General features: G+C 40.3%; 1 protein-coding gene across 2 annotated transcripts in view; it reads left to right on the top strand.

Annotated features, from left to right (window-relative positions):
* Positions 1–24,951, top strand: part of nlgn1 (neuroligin 1) — a 290,365-nt gene that overhangs the window by 106,443 nt on the left and 158,971 nt on the right. Inside the window, exon 3 of one of the 2 annotated variants that reach the window (XM_026158032.2) lies at positions 13,600–13,659. The exons of the other annotated variant lie outside the window; for it this stretch is intronic. Within the exon in view, the coding sequence (XP_026013817.1) occupies positions 13,600–13,659 (60 nt within the window). The remainder of the gene's footprint in view (positions 1–13,599; positions 13,660–24,951) is intronic. 2 annotated transcript variants of the gene reach the window in all.

Genomic DNA, 24,951 nt, shown 5'->3' with positions numbered 1-24,951 from the left:
GAGCTGCGATTCATTCCCATGGAGCTAGATGTACGTGGCTTTTATAGTAATTGGTTTTATTCCCATGAAGCACGTTGCTTCCTTTTTAAGGTCTCCTTTACATCGTGTGCACAAAGCAGGAAACAAACATTTTGGGAGATGCTTTTTAACACGCAAATGCGGCTTCTGGCTGCTTCGGTAGCTCGGTAGGCCAAGGCACACGCACTGTTTGTTCCTACCAAATCCCATCCTGTTTCATCTTTTATGTCATTGTTGGTGCCCGCTGTCTACAAAAGAAAACAACTTTGAAACGGTGCCTTAAAGAAAATAAAATTGTTGGCTTTTATGGTGTATAATAAACTGAGCTCAGTCTGGTGGTGATTATGAAGAGGTAGAGGCTTAATGCAGCTCTCAGCCCCTGTTGGATTTTTTCCATTTTCATCATTATTATTATTATTATTATTATTATTATTATTATTATTATTATTATTATTATTATTATTATTATGTTGACCAATCAAAAAAACACTTTGGTTAAAATAATATTTCTGATTATCTGAACAGTGCCACAGCGGTTGGCATGGTCACCTCATGGTTCAGATACATTTTCCTGGAGTTTGTATGTTCTCACTGTGTATGTGCAGGTTCTTTCTGGATATTCCAGCTTCCTCCGGTGGTTCAGACATGTATGTTAAGATATTCTGAATTGGTTGTGACAGGCTATGTGATATACTGGTGTACCCCACCTCCCATGCTATTTGGTGGGTGACTGTGTTGGCCAACAACTGTTTGTTTTTTGGGGAGGTGTGTGGCAGTGGAGGAATCTACATAAATAAAAATAAGTTCATAGAAATTGATGTCAAATTTTAAACTCTTACATGGATATAAAGGTCAGCTAAAGCACACATTAAGCTCATAATGCTGAATTTTCCAAAGATAAACTGAAGCATGTCATTTATGTCATGTAATCTAAAAATAAAAGCTGTGCCATACATGTGTTTAGACCATTAAATCACCAATGAATTACGATACATTCTATCACCGGAGCCATTTCTTATGCAGTTCTACACAAACATCTTTTCTCCCGAGCCTTGCCTCAAAGCCTGAAGTCAAAATCCATATTTCTTTCTTGTGTAAGTAGGGTTGCATACTCGGGTTTAAAACCTCTGCAGTTCCTGTCATGGCATATTTCACAGAGCAGTGGGTGAACACAGAGCAGAGCTGACAAGTCGCACTGCATGAGGAGAGAAGGCTCAGTTCAAAAACAGCTTGACTCACTGATAAATGCACTGGCCACTGGCCTATTAGCTGACAGTGTTGGTCAAAATGAGTCAGTTAACAAAACGAGAGAGACAAACAGAGAAAGACAAAAACATTGTCTCGTTTGATGACAGACATGCTGTTCTGACACATTTTATCGTATACGTAAGATTCATCAGTAACTACTCAACTATGCTGGCTGAGGTTCAGTCTCCCAACCATTTTTGGTAATGGGTTGAGTCAAGACTGACAAATCCAGTAATACTAGTGCTGTCCCTGCTGGCGTGGACATACACTGCTGTGTGATTCCGCCTGTTTATGGAGGCTTTACAGCTACATACTTGGTCCAGTAAATCTACTCCTTTTTATCATGACTCTCTCTAAGCAAGACTGACTTCAAACTTAATGCTTCACTTATTTGAGTGTCCAGAAATAAACCTGGCAAGCCTGAGGTAGTCCATCTTAATGTTTATGCGATAGGTAAGAAGAAGACTAACCACATGCAGAGATTTTTAAGTTCATATGTGACATAATGACAATTCCCAACAGTCTGATTACTGAGTACCCCAGCTCTTCTTTATCAATATTTCCAGGTTTACACATTTATTACAATCGAAGTGACTTTATACTATGAAACACAAGAGATGATTTTACATATGTCAATCTGTCACTCCAAACTAATCTTTTCATGATATATTTACAGATATAATCTTCATAACAACTAGGTCTCTCCTGTGTTCAGTTAACAAAATAAAAAAGGGGAGGCAAGTCATGATCTGAGGAGGCAGACCGTGTGGTGGTGTGTGTGGTGGACCCAGGTGCGAACACACGAAAGTAGACTGGAGTAAACTTAACTGAAAGCGAGCCTTTATTGTGGCTGGTGACAAGGAGTGCAGACAAGGCAGAAACGCAGTGACAAACTAAACTATGACTAAACTGGGAAAGTAAAACTAGGAAAAACTAAGAAGACACAGGAAACCATAACTATGAATACTAAGACTGGCTGTGACAACATGGAGGGTGGAAACACAGACGACGCGACACAGACTACATGAAACACAGAGACTAAATACACATGAGGGATGATCAGGGGAAGTGGCCACACATGGGAGCACAGCTGACACACATGAACCTAACGACAGGACAGGAGGAGTGAAACTGAATACACTGACAATGAATACAGACTTTCAAAGTAAAATGGGAAACATGGAGATTAGACATGACAAGAACTAAACATAACCACGCAGACATGACACATGAACCAGGGAGACTTAGTACAGGGGGAGATGACATAAACAACTAAGGAACAAAACTAAACTGCAATCTAGAAATTAACTAGGTGAACTAAGCTAGGTGCAGATGAATACAAAAGATACATGAAACTCAAATACTGGGTCGCTTGACCCAGGACCATGACAAGGCACTCTTTAACTCTGGAAAACAACTTTAAAACAAGATCAGTCATCCAGGTTATCGAAGTCTAAGGAACTTGGAAAGAAAAGCGTCTGGACTTGTCTAAGTTTCTTGAAGGTAAAACATCTTCAAGAAAGAAGACTTCAAGAAGTCCAGACGCTTTTCTTTCCAAACTCCTTAGACTACTTTAAAACAAGCAGATGTGTAAATACCCTTGAATAAACCCATTGCTTTAAACTTCTGACTTCTGTTTGAGCTGCTGCTTTAATTGTTGACTAAAACATAACCAAAAGCTTTCGTCCCACCTTATGCTGATGGACATTTAACAGATATTTCTCTATAAGACCTCTATAAGCAAGATTTCTGCAGGAGTCAAAAGCTCCAATTGGTAAAAATGAGTTTTTATTTGATAATTGACGCATGTTTATGCAAATGCAGGTGCTGTTAGCAGATGAATTCCTCAAAAAATGTGCAAATTAAACCTAAGAGCTCCTGACATTTATTTTTTGTTCTTCTCTTTCTTCTTACTTCTCTGCTGTTCTTTTTTTTTTTTTTTTGCTCGCTCGTTTGCATACTAGTCACACATCTTCGCTCATGTCCTCCCCTCCCAGACTTTGACTCGCTGACATTGACAGTGTGGGTGTTTGTTTCATCAGAAAGCAGTAGAAGGAGAAAGAACAGTGGAAGAATACAAAGAAATTAGCAGTAGCAGGGACGGATAGGAGAAGAAGAAATATGAACAGATAAAAGGAATGACAGGAGAAAGCAAAACAAAAAAGAGAAAATAAATGCAGTGTGAAACAAGTCAAGGTGAGAAGGATATTTAAGTGGGTGTGAAAGCTTTTAGTTCTCCAGAACATTACTTTGTAACTAGTTACAGCTCAGTTGATCTTTCCAGATTTTTATTGCTGGTCTTTCCAATTTTTTTTCAAATTTTCTTTTCTCTAATTATTTTAGAAAAATTGTTTTAACAACTTCAAAGTTTTATGTTCACTGGCACCGGTTCATGTTCTCTTCTCTTATGTTCCTTCTTGTGTCATTTGCAGTAGGTAAACATGTTGCCTGAATTCAATTCTGTGATCAAGTTTATTTCAAGTAAAAATAGTTGGACATATTTTTCTACTGTTGACAACCAAAACTAGGTATGTCTGCATTTTATTACTCATTTGTGTATAGTCACAAAATGTGGACCCACTTCCCTTAAGGTACCATAAAGCAACCCCCTGTAAATTCAATTAGTCGGTTTTGCAATGGCAAATAGTTTAAATCACACGGCACACCACCAAACAAAAATGTAACACAAAGCATATTGATAATTTTTTCCTGCACACCTGGCATGGTGGAATTGGCTTGGTTTGTCCTCAGCATACCCTCTTTTGCTTTCCTCTGACCACTACTCATGCTATGGCCTTCATCTGGGTCAGAATTTTCTCCAGGACCCAGGTCAGATTGACCACTTTTTTTTTCTTCAGATATTTATCTATTGCTATTACGTGTTGTGTCATCTCACAGCATGACTATTATGTAATTTCTTCTTCTGTTTTACTGGCAGTTGGCAACCTATTTAATTAGAGCTGGTAGTTGTACTGCCCTCTAGTGAAAGAGAATTTAACTGTTCTGCCCGTAACTCACGCCGATCACTTAGAGTACTAATCAGGTGGAACTAGATAATTTTCCATGGCACACCTATGCGCCGCGGCACAGTGGTTGGGAAACACTGGTCTAGATTATCTTACATGAAGCATAGAGTAAGTGTGATACCCTCCACTGTACTGAGTAGTTACCCAGTTATCATATGTTAGTGGTAGGTATTACATATGCATATGCTTTTTTCTTAATTTCACATTTACCCTCAATATGGAGAATGTTGTTTGAAAAGTTGGTGCTTGTACCACCTACACATTACTGCAGAACTGTGCACATCCACACAAGCATTTCAGTGATCAGCATTTTTTGCAAAATGCATCGACTTCTTTTATTTTGTTGCCACTGGTATTGCTTCTAATATTCACATTACTGCTACCATAATCTTTCATAGGTCTAAGATTAGTTCCATTTTTTTTCACTTGTGCTGGTAGAGGGAAAAACTGAAAAACTCATGAAATGATGTTAAATCCTGTCTGTCTCTTCTGCCTAATCTTACTTCATATGCTTCAGGCATAGTTCCTGATGATGATATGGAATATTAATGCATCTTCCCCCATGAACAGACTTCCCTTTAGGTTTTCATAATCTTAGGATCTTCTGTGTTTGGACACATTTTCCCATTTGCATCACATATTTCAGTCATTTCCCAGACAGCTCGTACACATTATGTTTCACAGTCATCTGAATAAATGGCAGCTTTATTCTGTTCTCTGATGCACAACTGTTTTGATGGATAGCTTCTTTTTTCTCTCATTATAAGTAAAGTATATATATTTCAAAGCCCAAACACTTCAAATCTAACCATAAAATGTATGGACACTTTTATAGAACAAGCTTATGTACATTGAGAAAAGGATAACAGAATGTAAGATAAGCGCCAGTTTTTATTGGTTATCATTAAAATATTTGACTGAGGAATAGGAAGTCTTTCATCTTTGGTTCAAAGATACCAATGGTGACTGATTGTTGGAATGCAACAATCATTATAACAGTGTTAATATTTCAACAACACTGCAATATTAACCAGTTATAAATATTAACCCAGCTATTGCACTGTGCATGTTAACATTAGGTGCTGAAACGTTAGTAATTACCCGCATCAGTATTCTGTTATCATTAAGTTAGCAGCTAGCGGTTATGGTTATCATGATCCTGTACTTCTGTGATGTTAATAGACAGTCTATGGAGCTTGGAAAGAAAAGCGTCTGGACTTCTTTAAGTTGCTTGCAGACGTTTCACCTCTAATTTGAGAAACTTCTTGAGTTCTAAGGTCAAATGGTGGAGAGTCCCAGACTTAAGCTCTGTGGGAGTATTCCCCCACAAGGGACAATGGACCCCCTAATGATCCTCTACCTAATCACATGAGCCAAGGTGTTAAAACGGGTGTAGGTCACAATCAGCCAGGGTTTCGGGTGAGCTCATTGTGAAACCTAGCCCCATCCTATCATGTGATTTCCTGAGGTCAGATGGCCCAGCATGTGAGTGGGCGTTAAGGGAAGGGGAAGGGATCTTAAAACTGGATTATGGATGGCAGACAGTTGGTGTCGTAAACCCCTGACTCTGTTCAAAGATGGTCACTCACAACATCCCAGTTTACTTCAGCAGCAGCACACTCAGACAGAAACTGGTTCATCCCAAAGACAAAACTTCTAAACACAAACTTAATAATGTGGTGTATGCTGTACAGTGTAGTGAGGAATGCCCAGACCTCTACATTCGAGAGACCAAACAGCCACTTCATAAACGCATGGCACAACATAGAAGAGCCACCTCCACGGGACAAGACTCGGTAGTCCATCTGCATCTAAAGGACAAAGGTCACTCTTTTGAGGATGTCACATTTTGGACAGAGAAGATAGATGGTTTGAAAGAGGAGTGAAAGAAGCCATCTATGTCCACTGTGAGCGACCATTTTGAACAGAGGCGGTGGCACCAACTGTCTGCCATCTATAATCCCGTTTTGAGATCGCTTCCCAGATGCCTTAATGCCCACTCACATCCTGGGCCATCTAACCTCAGAGTGGGGCCAGGTTTTACAATGAGCTCACCCGAAACCTTGGCTGATTGTGACCTACAACCATTTTAACACCTCGGCTTGTGTGATTATGTAGAGGATCATTAGAGGGTCCATTGTCCCTCGTGGGAGGATACTCCCACAGGGCTTAAATCTGGGACTCTCCACCATTTGATCCTAGAACTGAAGAAGCTTCTCGGATGAGAGGTGAAACGTCTTCAAGCAAATCAAAGAAGTCCAGACGCTTTTGTTTCCAAGCTCCTTAGATTACAATCACCTGGATGACTGAGAACCTTCACAGACAAGTTAATAGACAGTTTCAATATAGCGGGATAACATGAATTTGATCTAAAAGGCGATTCTTCCAAAGCCCCAGATTGACCCTGAAAATTTTTTACCAACAACTTGACATGACAGCCTATCTTACCTACTCAAATATATAATATGTATCAAATTATGTGTAGCTGTATCTGTTAGGTGTGGCTGTGTGCAGGCAGGAATAGGACCCAAGGTGCAGACTCCGGAGACAGACGTGAACTCAAAAAAGGCTTTAATTTAATACTCAAAATATAACAAAACTAAAAAAACTCAAAACAAACTTAACCTGGAGAAATGACAGAACACACAGCTAGGAAAACGGTAGATCGCGACACAGACACTAAGAAACACAGGGCTTAAATACACAGAGGGAGTAATCAGGGAATGAATAACAGGAGGGAGATACAGCTGGGGCAAATCAGAACTGACGAGACAAAAGGAAGCGTAAACTGAACACACTAAGACAGAGACCTTCAAAGTAAAACAGGAAACACATAACATAGACTCACATGCAGGCACTACAGAGGGAACAGAGACGTGGGACCAGGGCAGACACAAACACTGACTGAACACGGGGATATAGGAACTAAGGATACATAGAGACGCGAACTAGACAAGGGGATGCAGGTGATAGGGGAGACAGAGCAACTAAAGAAGACAGAGACATAAGCCATAAGACGGAACTCAAAGAAACCAAAAACTAGAAATTATAAATAATATCGTAAACTCAAAAACCCTGGGTCAACGACCCAGGCATCCTAACAGTATCAAGTTTGAAAGTGAAGTATTGTGACAACTCTACATCCTTAACACAATTACTTTAAAAAGAACTGAATACTGATGGTAAGATAAGATAAGATAAGATAAGATAAGATAACTCTTTATTGTCATTGCACAGTCATACATAGTACAGTAGTACAATGAAATTGGAAAAACTGTCCTACGTCGGCACTACATATAACACAACACGACACGATATGACACATCACAACGTAACAAACAACACAACACAGTATATTAACTTAGTATAAAAAAGAAGAATAAGTGTATGTGTATTGCACACTGTTATTATTGCACATTAATTATTATTGCACCTTGTTATAAATATAAATATTATTGTTATCGTTTTAAACATTGTTACCTCCCCCTAAAAAGTCCAGGGAGGTATCCAGTCAGGTCAGCTATTTACATTGATCAGGGCTATTGCCCTGTTGTAAAAGCTGTCCTTGAGTCTATTTGTTCGGGACCTCAGCAGCCTGAACCTCCTGCCAGACGGCAGCAGCTTAAACACCCGGTGTCCTGGGTGTGTGCAGTCCCGTAGGATGCTGCGTGCCCTCTTGAGACAGCGAGTGCTGTACAGGTCCTTCAGGGAGGGAAGAGGATGTCCAATGATTTTTTGGGCCGTGTTGATGACCCTCTGGAGTGCCTTTCTGTGTGCTGTGGTGCAGCTGGAGAACCACACACCGATGCAATATGTCAGCACACTTTCAATGGAGCAGCGGTAGAAGACGGTCAGCAGCTCCTTCTTCAGGTCCATTTTTCTGAGGATTCTCAGAAAGTGGAGACGCTGTTGGGCCTTCTTTAAGATCGCAGAGGTGTTAGAGCTCCATTGGAGGTCTGTGTCTATGTGCACACCCAGAAACTTGAAACTGGAGACCCTTTCCACGCACTCCCCGTTGATGCTGACAGGCTGCAGCTCGGACTTCCTCCTTCTGAAGTCAACTACCAGTTCTTTTGTTTTGGTGGTATTGGTGGTATTGAGGTCCAGGTTGTTGTCTGTTGTAGGTCATGGAGAAAAGTCTAGAAACCTCTCAAATGTCTTAAATTTTATTTTAAAGTTCTGTATGTCTATATTTCCATAACACATCATTTTACACACAAGACTACAATAATCCAATGATGAAAATGAATAAATAAATAACTTCAGTTCACACAAAAAAGGACTGCAGGATTTAATATGATCTCTTGAGAAGAAACGAGTAGAAACCAAAAAAGATATTTTTGGACATCAGACTCATTGTATGACACAGTTCTAACATATCTGTAACACACCTCTCTGAGGTTTCACACATTCTGCTTATTTTCATGCTTCCTGAGTGATTCTCCTCATCAGAGAGTTTGTTGAAGTGCATTAAAGTCCCAGTTCTACCTTGGGGATGGATTCTGTATTTATAGTTTACAGCCTGTGGGGATTTTATCCAAGGTCAGTTGTAGATTACCTATTTGGCTCATTGAGCAGCGAGCTCTGTTAGATCCCCTTTTTAATGTGCATCGGTGATTGATTATGCTAGTGTGTTTCTATGCCAGTAGAGGCCTTGACTGATGCATACAGAGAGCAATATATGTATGTGTGGATAGCTCTTGTGCAGAATGTGCAATCGATGCATGGACTCTCCTCACAATAATTACCTCATCCAGAAGAGGGGAAAGCCTGAGGGTTTAGTGTGTGTGTGTGTGTGTGTGTGTGTGTGTGTGTGTGTGTGTATCTATCATTCTTGCTTCCCAGCTGGCTCTTTGAGTCATGGATTGTTGCAGTGTCAGAGAGCGTGAAACTCCTCTTCATCAGTCTCCAATCAATGCTGTTGGTGGAAGCAGGGAGATATGAGGATAGAAGGGAAAACGATGGACACAGAGAAAAAGACACCACAAACGTCAGAGAAAGGCAGACGATGTAGACTGAGAGACTGAAAATCAAAGTGTAATATTTTGCTCCACTGAATGATGAAGAGGAAAAAGAAAAATGAAATGTGCTGTACGGGGTTCTTTTAGGTATGAAAAGGAAACTCAGTGTCCCTTTCATACTTAAAAGAATTACAGGAACCATAAGAATATAACAGGGGGACCTTGGGTATTTCTCTAGCTTTAACTTGATAAGTGCTAATTTTTAACGACCCACTGACCAAGTTAACTGCACATATCTGTGAATATAATAATTTAAAACATGCTGAGGCCATAAGACACAAGACTTCCAAGTCCTAAACAAAGTCAGACGAACTTCATTGTAAAGGTATTATAGTGAGCTGCTGGGTTGGATAACAGTCTGCACTAATTTACCTAATTAAATGGTAACTGATTGCATATTTCAAATAATTCATAGAGCATTTTTAATCTTTGCCCGGTTTTCTCTGCAGAACTAGTACCAAATTTCTAAATTTCAACTTCTATCTTCAAACTTCTTTCAGTGTGTTTACTGAGGTCCTGTTTGAAGCAATTAAGCTCTTTCCCTCTGAATTACACCTCTTTCACATTTACAGGTCAGCCTGTTAGTCTACCAATCTGTGCTTTTGTTTGAAAAACAAAGGGGGGTATAGTGCAGATATAAGAGAACAGCAATCTGTTAGCATGCAGAAGTAAAGGTGAAGTGATAAGAAGTAGTCACACAATGTAGAAAAAGATAACCTATTTTGAAAGCTGTTATCCCATTGAATCACCATCAGTTGTTATCTATCTTATATTGCCAGTAATTGGCAGGTTCAACCAACTGGTAGGATACTGGTTTGTGTCATTAACTCTTTTAACTACGGTTTTGCTGCACTGCTCCAAAAGACACATGTGCCTAATCACACGTTAGGCCAGTGTTATACTTTCCTTTGCCATATACAAGATGCAAAAGTCTGCTTACACAAAGGTGATGCAAATTTTGTTATCAGAGGGTGAAAGAGACTCGTGGATGTATGCGTGAATTCCAATTTGCTGCGACTCCACAGACCTGTCAGCACCCACACAGCAGACTAAAAGGGCACCAACTGTGAGCCCTTGTAGTCTAGTAGACTACGCACATAAGGACAAATACACCTGTGTTGCGTCTACAGTGGGGATAATCCTAGCTGTAGTGAGTTTTATTTACTTTTTTAATATATATATAAATACCAGGGTGAAAATATACAGGCACATTTTTCTAGATGTCTACATTCCTTTCTTTTTATTGGTGTTAAAATGGATTATAAATGACTTCATGGGTTGCAATAGAAGTACAGTATATTTGGTTGGTTATTATCTATGGTAGGGATTAAAACAAAGGTTATCTGAAAAATGTTTGAAGTGTCACGTTCCTAATCACTGATCAGAGCTGATGCCAGCTGAGACTTCACCAGTATCTCTGCTTCAGTTACCCACACACATATGAAAGCACGCATACACTGGTTCAAAATAGCAGGTGAGGACAGGTCGGTGTCAGGACATTCTTGTCACAGCGACGTTCAGTATTGGCACATGATTGTTGAATGATGTCTCTCTTGTTTTCTCTCTCTCCACATGTGTGTGTGTATGTGTGTGTGATATGACATGTCATGCAGCTGTCTTGCTCTGATCCCAACTAACCCTAAGTCAGAAAAGGTGCTCCTATAAAAGCAGCACATGTGCAATTCAGAGAGCAGTCGCATTGTTTTTGTCTTTTCTTTTTTAAATTCTCATAGGTTTTCCAGTTGCTCACAGCTTTTTAATGTTTTTATTTATTTACTTATTGTCTTTCGATGATACTCATTTCATGTTGATGGTGTTGAGACATATGTAGTATATTCAGTGTACTGTGCCAGTTGAAGTATTTTAACATTCTAAAATGGATAGTTGCTTTGGTTCATGGAGACTTAAGACTAGACTAGATCTGGAAGTTAGGCTTCTACATCCTATAAATATAAATAACACAGATAAAACAACATTTTAAATTTAAATGTCCTCTTGTAGTTTGGATATTTTTCAGTCAAAAACATATAAACACACCACTTTGTTTTGCTAATTTTATATCTATCTATATATAAAAATTAATTGTGTACTTGTCTGTCCGAACATGCATTTAAATTGTAGATGCAACAGTTTGAAAAGTAACTGTAGGCTTGCTGTATATTCAGGTATTAGCACGAAGACATATATCACTCAGCGTCGTGTATGCTGAAAGGTTACCACAGATTTCTCACAACCTTTATGTATTGTTTTGTCAGTGATCTCTCTATGCGGCATACTCTATAAACAGGTGACACATCCCTAGACAGTGGCTGCTTTCTCTTTCTTAGACATTTCCCATTTCCTAAGAAGCGACTTGGTGTCTCGGTGCTTATTCAGCACATTGAAAGCACGAGTCAGCTCTCCCTTATCAAATTGCTTGTCATATTCACAAAAGAGAGCTGGGAGACTGCTGCAGGACACACTGATATGCAGTAAGCCAGCCTCCTTTTTAAAGTCATTGGAAAGAAATCAGTGAGCTTAAAATAAACCAAGATATTATGATGGAGGAATTATTACTCTTGGATATGAGTTACTGGCTAGAACCATCTTAACCATTTAAGTCAGTCATCTGCCATTATGATCTATTTCATAAACATTAACAACAACTCATTTAGTGACATTTCTAGTTTAATATGAGCCATTTATTAGCGTTGACCTTATAAATAGAATAAACTGCTAGATCAGTTTTTAAAAATGGAATTGAAGTATATTTGCATAAAAGTGCCGGCTATTTGCTGCTGTGGTCAATTAAGATAGATTAAAGGACTAAAGTGGTGATTTCCTCATCCACTGATGGCACTTTGAGGCACAACGGGCTCACGTGTTGTCGATGCCATTGCATGTGTGCGCAACTGTATGTGTGTGTGTGTGTGTGTGTGTGTGTGTGTGTGTGTGTGTGTGTGTGTGTGTGTGGTGGGTTGGGGGAGGACCAGTATGCTACTGATGCTATTCTATGTGTCATGCACCTTGACAGCTTCTGTTATTTTTTGTTAAGACTGCATGTTTCTGATCTTGTTTGGAAGATATATGTATATTCTTTCCTCTCTACGTTTTATTTGTATTTGTGTGTTTGTTTGTTTGTAGGTGTGTAAATACTTTAAGCTAGCATGCATTTTTTTCTCTGTGTATGTAAACAATACTGATATTAAAATGACAAACTGTTGTTTTTATGGAGAAGCATCTAACCACTTCCCTTGACAGACAATTGCCTGATAAACTTAAACACTACACAAACACTCAGGTTGAACAAAAAAAATGTTTAAAGAGTATTTAAAGAATCTACTGAAAAAAAAAGAAAAAAGAAGTTTAATTCAGTACCCTTATTGTATCTGCTCAAAGTGTCAGATGCTTTCATACTTTACTTTTTTTCTTGTATTGATTAAACAAACATACATAATTAATCTCAATATTATTATGCCAGAGCAAAGTCATTATTGTGTTATTGCTCAGTTTGTTTCCTTTAAATAAAACTGATTATTCTAAATTGTATTATGAAAATTACTATGTGTGCTTATTCATGCTTTATGATTTATAGCATGCCTTGGCAAAAGCATGAAAATAAATGGATAAAGAATAACCCAATAATCACTCAAAAAATATATATTTTTTGGGGGGGTCTCCTTTCTTTCTCTCACTGCCTTTAAAATATTGGGATAGTTGATATTCTAAACAGGGATATGTATGGACAGATGTTTGTGTGTGTTGTGACATCAAATCACTTTTAAAATGCATTTGGGGAAGTTGTCACATGATTCTCTAGAGTGCTCTGCTCTTAAAAAAAAACTCTGCTTCTTTTACAGTCTTTGTTTGTTTTTCTCTTCTATTCTGATCAATTCAGTTGTTACCACAATATCTGATGTGTGTAATTTATGCTACTTTATGCAATGTTTTAAAGTTTATGATCTTGAGACGTTTATCTTTAGTTCAGTCTTCATTTTCAACAGAAAACTAACATTTTTTGCCTCTTTTTTTAAAGTCCCTCTTTTTTTGGTCTTTAACTTCTTAAATGAACTCAAGCAGAGTAAATTCCAACATTAAACAAAGTGGACATTGTGGTAATGTTTGCCCAGTCTGCTTGTCAATGTGAGGATTTTTCTAAAAAGAAAAAAAGAAAAGAAAAGAAAAAAGGGGGCTATAAAATCAGTAATGATTGAAAAAACTTTCTTTCTTTTGAGAGCATCTTTTGAAGACTGTTTGTGTTCTTGATCACCCTGTTTTCCTCCATCTTCTCCTTCTTGGTCCTATAGGTCCCCTTACAAAGAAACACAGTGATGATTTAGGTGATAGTGACCGCACGGACGACGAAGGTATTTTTTCCCCCAATGCCAAACTGATTTGCATGACAAGGGAAATCAAACTTACCCTTTCTCCTACAATTTTTATCTTCTTTGATTTTCTTACATTTCTTGTCCTTTTTTTGAAATTGATGGACATTTTCTTTTTGCTCTTTACTCGTAAACTCTCTTTTTGGGCTGGATGTGTTTTGTCCTCTTCAGCTTGATGTCTAAAATTTACATGTCTTCCACCATTCTTTGATATTAAAACTGTAACATATGTAGATTACCTGCTTGGATTTGCTGTTTCCTTTTCTTTACTTTTCTATGTTGCATCCCACCAGCAGATAGAATAACTATTAACCCTTCAGTCAGCTCTTAACACATTTTTGCATGTTTTTTGTTTTGATTTGCCTCGTTTCTAAATTATGATCATGTTCAAAAGTTTAACCGTTGGCTAACTGGCTTTTTTCTACATTAACAGATCTATTTATGTTTTTGGCATCAAAATAACCTTTGTAAATATGATAAAAATACTAGAAGACATGTTAATATCTTTCTCAGCCCTAGTTGCTGCAAAGACTTGTGGGGTGCAATGCTGGACCAACTTACTACCTATTAATATGTAAAACTTGAATAAATACACTTATTCAGCATTTGCAAGGAACCCACATGACATAGCATTATGTTTAAGGTTTTCACCGATGTCCTCACTGTACATAAACACTTCTATCACTTGGTAATTTCAGTGGAGCAATCATGTTGCTTCTTTGATTGCAGTGAATGCTCACACCGCAGATTGCAATTAAAATTTAGCAAACATCTCTGTGAGACAAAGCTGCTTCTCAGGGGCAAATACCTCACTGGTGGAATTAAATCTCCTGTGAACCAACTCAGCAAAAGGTAAGACAAGGTGAAGTAATTATTGTGGCTTAGCTGATCAGTTTTCAAAGCAGACAAACTTGTAGTTAGAATGTATGTAATATATTATCATTAATATATTTAATTTCCATTAATATTGACTTTGGTAGGTAATTATTGATCCTGGTAATTAAAGACTGACATGTAGATACATGTTTTAATTTAAAGCTCTGGAAAAGTGGACCCTGACGTAAGATTTACTTTATACATTTTTTTCTGTAAATAGTATATCTTTACAGGGTTAAACAGATTCCAATCTGCTGCACTTTAGGTCACTCATTGTAATATAAATAACTATATGGGCTAGTTATATACATTATATATAAAATCTGTGTCTGCATAGGGACAAGATCAAGGATGCTAACCCACAGTTTCCTGCCACAATGTGCTAGTACAGAAAATTATAAAGAGAAGACTCTATAACCATATATAGTAATCAAGACATGCTAGTTAACCCATAAATATGCCTGGTTCTGTCAAACTCACCATGTGTTTGAAAATAAGCAACATTGTTACCTGTTCTGCTCTTATTGCCATGAATTTTCTAAACTCAAATGCAATAAAAATAAATTATTTTGTCCCCATGTACTGCTAATCATTTAAAGCCATTTAATCCTTTAATGCAAGGCGTGTTGTATTGTTTAAAAAAAAAACACTTCAGGGTTCCGGCGAATGTCTTTTGAAAACTGCAATGACTCTTCTTTGTATTGAAATGAGTGGTGTTATGATGCTATGGCATTCCACTTGAAACCCATTAATCTCATCAGTAGAAGAAAGAAGAACCTTTGCTCAATTGCCATAAAATAAGAGATCTTTGAAAAGTCATATTACAAATAAAATGTCTTTGATAAAACCCAGAGATAGTGTCATATCCCCTTGAGACTGCTGCAGTGCAATTCTAATGACAGGCAGAAAGTCTTAATAAAGCACCTCTACTGTATAATGTGATGGAGTAAACAGCAATTACATCCAAGTAAAACTCACAACCATCCAGATCCTTTTGATCTGCATCATCATGCAGTTTTTATGGGAGTTCAAACACACACGCATACACACACACGTCAGTAAGATTATAGAAAGTCACAAAGCTCACACAGATCTATTCAATGAATTCCATGCTAGCTTCAAGTGTTATCTCGATAAAGGATGTGGAGAAGACAAGTAATCCAGTTTAATTTACAGGGAAATATGTTTCAGAATGCCTGCATGGACACGCAGACCCTCACTCTCTTTCAGGGCAACTCCAATCAGTCTGAACTCTCCCTCCCCATTTTACTTTCCACGTAGCTCTAGAGGCTTTGACCTTTGACATAGTGTTGCCTTTTATCTGCCAACTCATTGAGGACATCCCTTCACAACCCCTCCCATCCAGTATCTTGCATTTTATAATCTCTTTATATTCTCTAAAGCTGCTATTTGTAATCCTTTTTGTGCTGGGAATAGAGATGTAAACAGGAAAGCCCAGAGAACTTGTTAGAAGCTTCTGTTTCAACATCAAATATTGCTGGAATAGTTAAGAGTCAGAATGTGGAAGTGAAGCTGTTTCAAACTGTGGCATCTACTTATGGAGGCTCTAAGTATTACATGTTATTACCTGTGAAAGATTAACCTCCAGGGATACAGTATAGATTAGAGTGTTAGGGGCCCAGAGATGTTGCTAATACCATGTAGACAATCTTGGAGTAAAAGAAAAGATCATAACAGTATCAACGACTGTAGGAGGAAGCCGGAGTACACAGGGAGAACTTGCAGACTCCACAATGAAAGAGGTGAATGGTCCAGATGGTGGAATCGAACTCAGGACCTTCTTGCTATGAAGCATCAGTGCTTACCACTGTGCTCCCCTTCTTTAGTTCTGTGGATTTAAATTCATACAAGATGGTAATTTTCCTTTGGCTTCAGGTCAGGGAAGCGGGTTGTCACTATTGATAGTGCTTAGATGCTGAGACTAGCTTAGAACACCTGGCCTTCTTGAAAATCTTGGGTGGGGTGCTGCAAGCATCCCTCCGAAGGCACTCTTGTCTACTAGGTACTTCAGTGCTCACATGGATAATGATAATGTAACCCCAAGAGTAGTTCTGTTTCTAGAGTTCAGTGCCGATCATGGATAGTCCATAACGGAAACTATGTTTGACCATGATTGTGTCCAAAGTGCACTTGGCAACAGGAAATGTTGCCAAGTTTGGTTGGATTCTGGAGGTAGCTGATCAATGCTGGGAAAAAAAAGGACATGGCTCTGTCAAATCCATACTGGCAAACTTTGGGAGAAGTCTGATGAGGCCAGGGAACAAGACTTTCAGTCGACTTCAAATCAATTCTGGCAAACCGTCAGGTATATATGGTTGGGTTGGCGTGCTGACGTCAACTGAGGACACAAGAAATAGAAGCAGTGTTTGTGTGATGCATATGACTTCCATCACTAGGTGTGAAGTCACTGAGGTAGAGATGGCTGAGCTTTCCCTAGACTCCATTCAGACTCTGGATGTTGTGGAAATGAATTGGCAAAGTGTAGTGGTGGAGAACGCATTTAAGCACTTCCCTTGTCCTCTGGAGCGTGGTGGTGCGGGGGCTGTCATTGTTGGCTATTTAGTCCACGTAGAGCAGTAGTAATAGTTTGTTTTTCATTGCTCGCAAGAAGTTGTACTCATTTCCCTTAGGTATGGGGCTCCACCAGGTCTGGCTCTTGTCATCGATTCTGTTTGTGATTTTAATGGACAATGTTTCTAGATTCAGGCAAGGGGAGGACAGTTTCAGGTATGGTAGCCTCAGGATCTTATCTTGGATTTTTGCTGTTGATGTGGTGCTCTTGGCTTCACTGGTTGATGGACTCTAGCTTTCACAGCCATGGTTTGCAACCAAGTATTGAGCAGCTAGGATGACAGTTAGTACCCCAAAGTCTGGTTCTCATCAGAAAATGAAGGCATACCCACTTGGGGCAATGATCCACCATCCCAAATAGAGAAGTTTAGGTATCTTTGGGTTTTGGTCATGAGTGAGGGAAGAAGGGAGTGGGAGACAGTCAAATGGATTGATGTAACACCCTGCAATAATGGGGTAAATATAGAGCTTAATTCAAAAGTGTGACCTTACTACTTGAGCTATGTTTTACATTTTTACCCTTACGTATGGCCGCAAGCTCTGGGTAGTGACTAAAAAAGTGATACACAGATAGAAGTTGTGGAAATGGACATTATTGAAAAGGTTCCCTGGCCTCAACCTTAGAGATATTGACCTTAATCATTGCAAAGGAGCACAGGGTAGAGCTGCCAACTGGATGTCCAACTGATAGAAGACCCTGAAACAGAACCAGGACAGCGTTTATTGTAGATTTAAATGTTAGTTGATTTGGGAATGATCAATGTTTGTACTGCATATTATAATTTAGCTGAAATATGGTTTTCTAATTATAATAAAATGATTGGTCACTGTTAATACATGGTAGATTTAAATAAATATATCTAAATCTCTTCATCATACATCTCTACATTGATGCCTTCTTAACCATGTTAGTGAAGAAGTTTTTATGAACAGTTTTCACTGAATACATTTTATTAGGCAGCCTTTGAATCAGTTTTTAGCACTTGGCCTCATTTTTTTTCTTGCTGGCCTTACCAGGATTCCTGTGTCTTTATTCCCTGCAGCAAAAAGCTAGAGCTAAAGAAAAAAAAAACAACCCTTTTCTTCTTGTGACTGTTGTTGGTTTGATAAGTCCTCTACACTGGCAAAGGGAGAGGATACCAAAGTTTTTGCAACAGCCTGGGGGCCTCTCTTAGGGTTTGCCCAGAGAAATCTAAAGCACCTGAATCTCTTTGATCATAACCTCATCCTCAAGGAAGCAATGATCTACTCCATGCTGGCATGGCACCTCTCCTCTGACAAACCCTCCCTGACCCATACTCATCCCAGGGAAGATTGAGTGGTAGAATCACTACATGATTGCATCTTATTTTCACTCATCTTAGAGCAAGCTTTCATCTTTCTGCTCACTGTGAAATACACAAACCCACACACACAGACACACAGAAAAGAGAGAGAGGACAGTTGAATTTTCCTGCCTGATTCTAGACACATTCATTGAAAATTAAGTTACAGGAATCAATATTAACTACTGATTACAATAATCACACATGTATTTTCTAGTTCAATAATCACCTCAAATACAATTTATTCACTGATGGAAAGTGGTGGGTGGTAGAAAGTGTTGAAATATGCTGAATAAATTGATAAGTAAGGGGAATGAATGGAGAGGCTGGGATTTACAAGATTTTTTTGGCTCTGAATGCTGCACTTGGCAGCCAATGTAGGTTGCCAGGAAGCCATACTGAGAGCAAGCTGGATAGCATAAACTTAAAACCTTAATATATAATATGTTGAGTATACACTGGGAGTTGCTTTAGTCAGTAAATCCAGGTAAATTCAGGTAAATCCATCAATGTTCGAGCGTCGCTGTGGCAATTTTATCCTAACCTCACCTCATTACCGCTGACCTTCAGCAAAGAACAAAAAAGCCACACTGGATTTATATCACTTCAGCAGAATTTAATTTCTATTTTCAAGTAACACTTGAGAGGACTCATAAAAATACAAGTGACTCTAATAATACACAGCTTCCATTCTCAAAAATTATGATTTTTATCATAACTCTTTCCTTATCATTTTGTTTACAAACCCATGTTAACAATTACAATTAATGCTATTCATGTTTTTTATTATATAAAGCCCATTGGATTTCACTGTAATTTGTGGTTGTTGTAATCATCTACATCATCTTCATTTGTTGTTCATAGCCATGATGTTGGCATCATCTCTACCATCTTCACTGTTGTTGCCATTATCAAAATCCAAGCCATTCTTTTCCCCAGAATTTCAAATATTGCAGTTTTTTTTCAGCACATATTTGGCACAGATGCTTTGAACCACAAGCTGTGGCGGTGTTATTAGACACTAAGAGTGAATGGTCCTGTTTGACAAAATCTCCAAAAGGAAGCAGAAGGGGCGGTGTCATCAATCACAATACTGTCAACCAGGAAACTTCACTTTGTCCTGTTTCAGAAGTTTGTTTGTTTTTTTTCATTCACTATATTTTAGTTTATACACCAAAATTACCAATTTAGTTTAAAAAAAGATAATAGTTTGGGTCAAAATATTTGCAATTTGGATTACATTTTAAAAAAACATGCTTGTTGAAAAACAGCCCTTTTGTTCCAACTAGTCAAAAATTCACAGGTTGGAAGTTGCACGTTACCTGGCCCCACTGCTGTTTTCGTAACATGATGTTGACTACATCATAACTGCCACCACAGTAACATTAATATTAGCATAATTGTTGCAATATTGTCCTTTAGTAACATCATTGTCTTGATCATAGCTATTGTCTGTTATACTTGTCCTCATTGCCATCAATGTAATAGGTAGCTATCATGATTTTTTAGCATGGTTGTTATTTGTCACTGAGATCATTTGCACCATAATAGTTTTCAGTATCATTACTATCAACACCATTAGCAATGTAATAGTTAATCGCTTTCATAGTTAGCTATTGCCGTCATCAAAACCATCTTGGGTGACACCAGCAAAAAGTATTTTTATTTCCATGATTGTCACCACTATCAAGTACATTACCATTACTGTCACTATCATGGTTGACATCATTGACATCATTGTCTAACTCATTGCAATCACCATTTAACATTCCCACAGCTGATTCCACTATATATCCAGTATTAATTGCCATTATCCTCATCTCTGTCATCATCAAGGCTGTCAGTTAATTATCACTACTGCCACTGTCATGCCAACATGACTATCAGCATTATCATTACCATTGCATAACCACCATCATAAACAGAATCATATCATCACAATTACCCAGTTCATTCATTCTTATTATATGCTCGGTTTGTCTCCCCTCCTCTCCTTTTGTTAGGTTGCACATATATCTGGACTGTACAGCACCAGCACACATACGCACTTGCCATAATCTCCTGACCTTTTTTGTCAGGAGTTTCTGGAAGTGTTCCAGAGGAGAGTTATGATGTGTCGGTACATTGTGGCCAGTGCCTGCTGCGACAGAGGGAGCTGAATAGCTTAAAAAAAACAAAACTGTAAAAGGACAGAGACTGTGGAGTGATGTAATGGTCTCTGCACTCAGGGAAACAGAAGAAAAGACAAACATAATACAAAGACATGCATTCAGAGAGAATTTTACCAGAGCCAACCTACCTTTTCTTTAATCCCAATTCCTTTTCTGTGTAAGGTCATTCTGACTAATAAAAAAAAAAAAAAAACACCCAGCACGCCCCTGCGGGCGGTTTATCCTTCAAGCTCGGGTCCTCTACCAGAGGCCTGGGAGCTTGAGGGTCCTGCGCAGTATCTTAGCTGTTCCCAGGACTGCGCTCTTCTGGACAGAGATCTCCGATGTTGTTCCCGGGATCTGCTGGAGCCACTCGCCTAGCTTGGGAGTCACCGCACCTAGTGCTCCAATTACCACGGGGACCACCGTTACCTTCACCCTCCACATCCTCTCGAGCTCTTCTCTGAGCCCTTGGTATTTCTCCAGCTTCTCGTGTTCCTTCTTCCTGATATTGCTGTCATTCGGAACCGCTACATCGATCACTACGGCCGTCTTCTTCTGTTTGTCTACCACCACTATGTCCGGTTGGATAGCCACCACCATTTTGTCCGTCTGTATCTGGAAGTCCCACAGGATCTTAGCTCGGTCATTCTCCACCACCCTTGGGGGCGTCTCCCATTTTGACTTCGGGACTTCCAGATTATACTCGTTACAGATGTTCCTGTACACTATGCCGGCCACTTGGTTATGGCGTTCCATGTATGCCTTGCCTGCTAGCATCTTGCACCCTGCTGTTATGTGCTGGATTGTCTCTGGGGCATCTTTACACAGCCTGCACCTGGGGTCTTGCCTGGTGTGATAGACCCCAGCCTCTATGGATCTTGTGCTCAGAGCTTGTTCTTGTGCTGCCATGATTAGTGCCTCTGTGCTGTCTTTCAGTCCAGCTTTGTCCAGCCACTGGTAGGATTTCTGGATATCAGCCACCTCCTCTATCTGCCGGTGGTACATACCGTGCAGGGGCCTGTCCTTCCATGATGGTTCCTCGTCTCCCTCCTCTTTCTTGGGTTTCTGCTGCCTGAGGTATTCACTGAGCACTCGGTCAGTTGGGGCCATCTTCCCAATGTATTCTTGGATGTTCGTTGTCTCATCCTGGACTGTGGTGCTGACACTCACCAGTCCCCAGCCCCCTTCCTTCCGCTTAGCGTACAGCCTCAGGGTGCTGGACTTGGGGTGAAACCCTCCATGCATGGTAAGGAGCTTTCTTGTCTTTATGTCAGTGGCTTCTATCTCCTCCTTTGGCCAGCCTATTATCCCAGCAGGGTACCTGATCACGGGCAGGGCGTACGTGTTGATGGCCCGGATCTTGTTCTTACCATTCAGCTGACTCCTCAGGACTTGCCTGACCCTCTGCAACTTGGTGGTTGCAGCTTTTCTAGCGGCCTCTTCATGGTTCCCATTCGCCTGCGGGATCCCCAGGTACTTGTAACTGTCCTCTATGTCTGCAATGTTGCCTTCTGGTAGTTCAATCCCCTCAGTTCTGACTACCTTCCCTCTCTTTGTTACCATTCGACTACACTTCTCCAGTCCGAATGACATTCCAATGTCATTGCTGTATAGCCTGGTAGTGTGGATCAGTGAATCGATGTCTCGTTCACTCTTGGCATACAGCTTGATGTCATCCATGTACAGGAGGTGGCTGACAACTGCTTCGTTCCGTAGTCGGTATCCATAGCCAGTCTTGTTAATGATCTCACTGAGGGGGTTCAGGCCTATGCAGAACAGCAGTGGGGACAGAGCATCTCCTTGGTAGATCCCGCACTTGATGGTGACTTGTGCTATGGGCTTGGAGTTGGCCTCTAGTGTTGTACACCACATCCCCATTGAGTTCCTGATGAAGGCTCTTAGGGTCCCATTGATCTTGTACAATTCTAAGCATTCCAGTATCCAGCTGTGGGGCATTGAGTCATAGGCCTTCTTGTAATCAATCCAGGCAGTGCACAGGTTGGTCAGTCTGGTCTTGCAGTCTCGGCTGACTGTTCTGTCTACCAGTAGCTGGTGTTTTTGCGCCTCTGGTATTCTTGCCAATCCCTTTCTGTGTCCCGCTCATGTATTGACCCATGTGCCTGTTCATCTTAGCCGATATGATGCCTGACAGGAGCTTCCATGTAGTACTGAGGCAGGTTATTGGTCGGTAGTTGGAGGGGACCGGTCCCTTCTTGGGGTCCTTGGGGATCAGGACCGTCCGACCTTCGGTTAGCCATTCCGGGTGTCTCTCGTTAACTAGCAGCTGGTTCATTTGTGCTGCCAGAAGCTCGTGGAGTGCAGTCAGCTTCTTTAGCCAGTAGGCGTGAACCATGTCGGGCCCTGGTGCTGTCCAACTCTTCATACTGGAGACCCTTTCTTGGATGTTGGCCACTGTGATGGTTACTGGACCCTGTTCAGGGAGGTCGCTGTGGTCTGCCCTCAGATCCACTAGCCACTGAGCATTGCCGTTATGGGTTGCGTCCTTCTCCCATATGCTCTTCCAGTATTGCTCCGTCTCCAGCCTTGGTGGTGCTGTTCTCTTATTATTATTGTTCCCTTGCCACTGAGAGTACACCTTTGCCTATCTCTCTGGTGTACCTCCTCAAGCGGCTGGGCAAGGCTATGAGTCTTTGCTTGGCAGTTTCCAAGGCCTCAGGTATGGACAGCTTGCTGTATTTCTTATGCACCTTCTTTGTCGCACCTTTCTGCAACTCCATTAGTTGGCTGACCTCCCTCCGTGCTACTTTGATCTTGCCCTCTAGCCTCCTTCTCCATGGAGGGTACTGCCCCTTGTGGCTGTTCAACTTGTAGCCAAGCATCTCACTGATCACTGCTGCCGTATTGTAGATCAGCTTGTTAGTGTCGGTAATCGTGGTTGTAGGTATCGTCCGTAGTGCTGCATTAACATCATCTAGCAGACCTTCTGAGGGTACTTCACGTAATCTTGGTAACCGACTACGGGGGATACAGGTTTCAAGCTTGGCGATGATCCTATTTTTCAGGTCAGTTCCTCTCGCACTCAACGATCCTTCTCCTATCGCACTTGGGGCTATGTACCCAATCTCGGGTGGGGGTGATGATATCTCCCCCCTGACCTGGCGTCCTGACTCCTCCTTGCCATAGCATTTGTGTTGTACCTCGTCAATCTCTAGCTGTGAGAGCAGTCCCTTCTTTCGAATGTTGGAACACTGAGCTACTAGTTGTTTCGCCGTCATTGTGGATGTTGGATATCGAAGAATCCATAGGTCCCGCATCCTATTCATGTAGCCCCTTCCGCCGGGGTTACTTGCGTAGTAGCATTCCAACAATGCCCTGTTTTTGTATTATTATTGTATTATTATTGCAGAACACAATGCATAATCTAGGAAGAATACTACAAATAAATTAAGTTATAAATAATACAAAGTGCCCTGTAATATATATATATATATATATATATATATATATATATATATATATATATATATATATATATATGAAGACCCCAGGTGCAGGCTGTGTAAAGATGCCCCAGAGACAATCCAGCACATAACAGCAGGGTGCAAGATGCTAGCAGGCAAGGCATACATGGAACGCCATAACCAAGTGGCCGGCATAGTGTACAGGAACATCTGTGCCGAGTACAACCTGGAAGTCCCGAGGTCAAAATGGGAGATGCCCCCAAGGGTGGTGGAGAATGACCGAGCTAAGATCCTGTGGGACTTCCAGATACAGACGGACAAAATGGTGGTGGCTAACCAACCGGACATAGTGGTGGTAGACAAACAGAAGAAGACGGCCATAGTGATCGATGTAGCGGTTCCGAATGACAGCAATATCAGGAAGAAGGAACACGAGAAGCTGGAGAAATACCAAGGGCTCAGAGAAGAGCTCGAGAGGATGTGGAGGGTGAAGGTAACGGTGGTCCCCGTGGTAATCGGAGCACTAGGTGCGGTGACTCCCAAGCTAGGCGAGTGGCTCCAGCAGATCCCGGGAACAACATCGGAAATCTCTGTCCAGAAGAGCGCAATCCTGGGAACAGCTAAGATACTGCGCAGGACCTCAAGCTCCCAGGCCTCTGGTAGAGGACCCGAGCTTGTAGGATAAACCGCCCGCAGGGGCGTGCTGGGTGTTTTATATATATATATATATATATTAGAGAGAGAGAGAGAGAGAGAGAGAGAGAGAGAGAGATCTATAGATAGATATAGATATAGATCTATATCTCTATATATAGAGAGATATAGATATAGTCCTAAATTTTAGTTAAAAAAGGAGCAATAATGTTAAAATGATGCTGATGCATTGCATTTATAGGGGCACCTACA

This window comes from Astatotilapia calliptera, chromosome 23, assembly GCF_964374335.1.
Source record: "Astatotilapia calliptera chromosome 23, fAstCal68.1, whole genome shotgun sequence".
NCBI lineage: Eukaryota > Metazoa > Chordata > Actinopteri > Cichliformes > Cichlidae > Astatotilapia > Astatotilapia calliptera.
The sequence above is the reverse complement of the archived record's forward strand: the minus strand, read 5'-3'. Positions and strand labels throughout refer to the sequence as shown.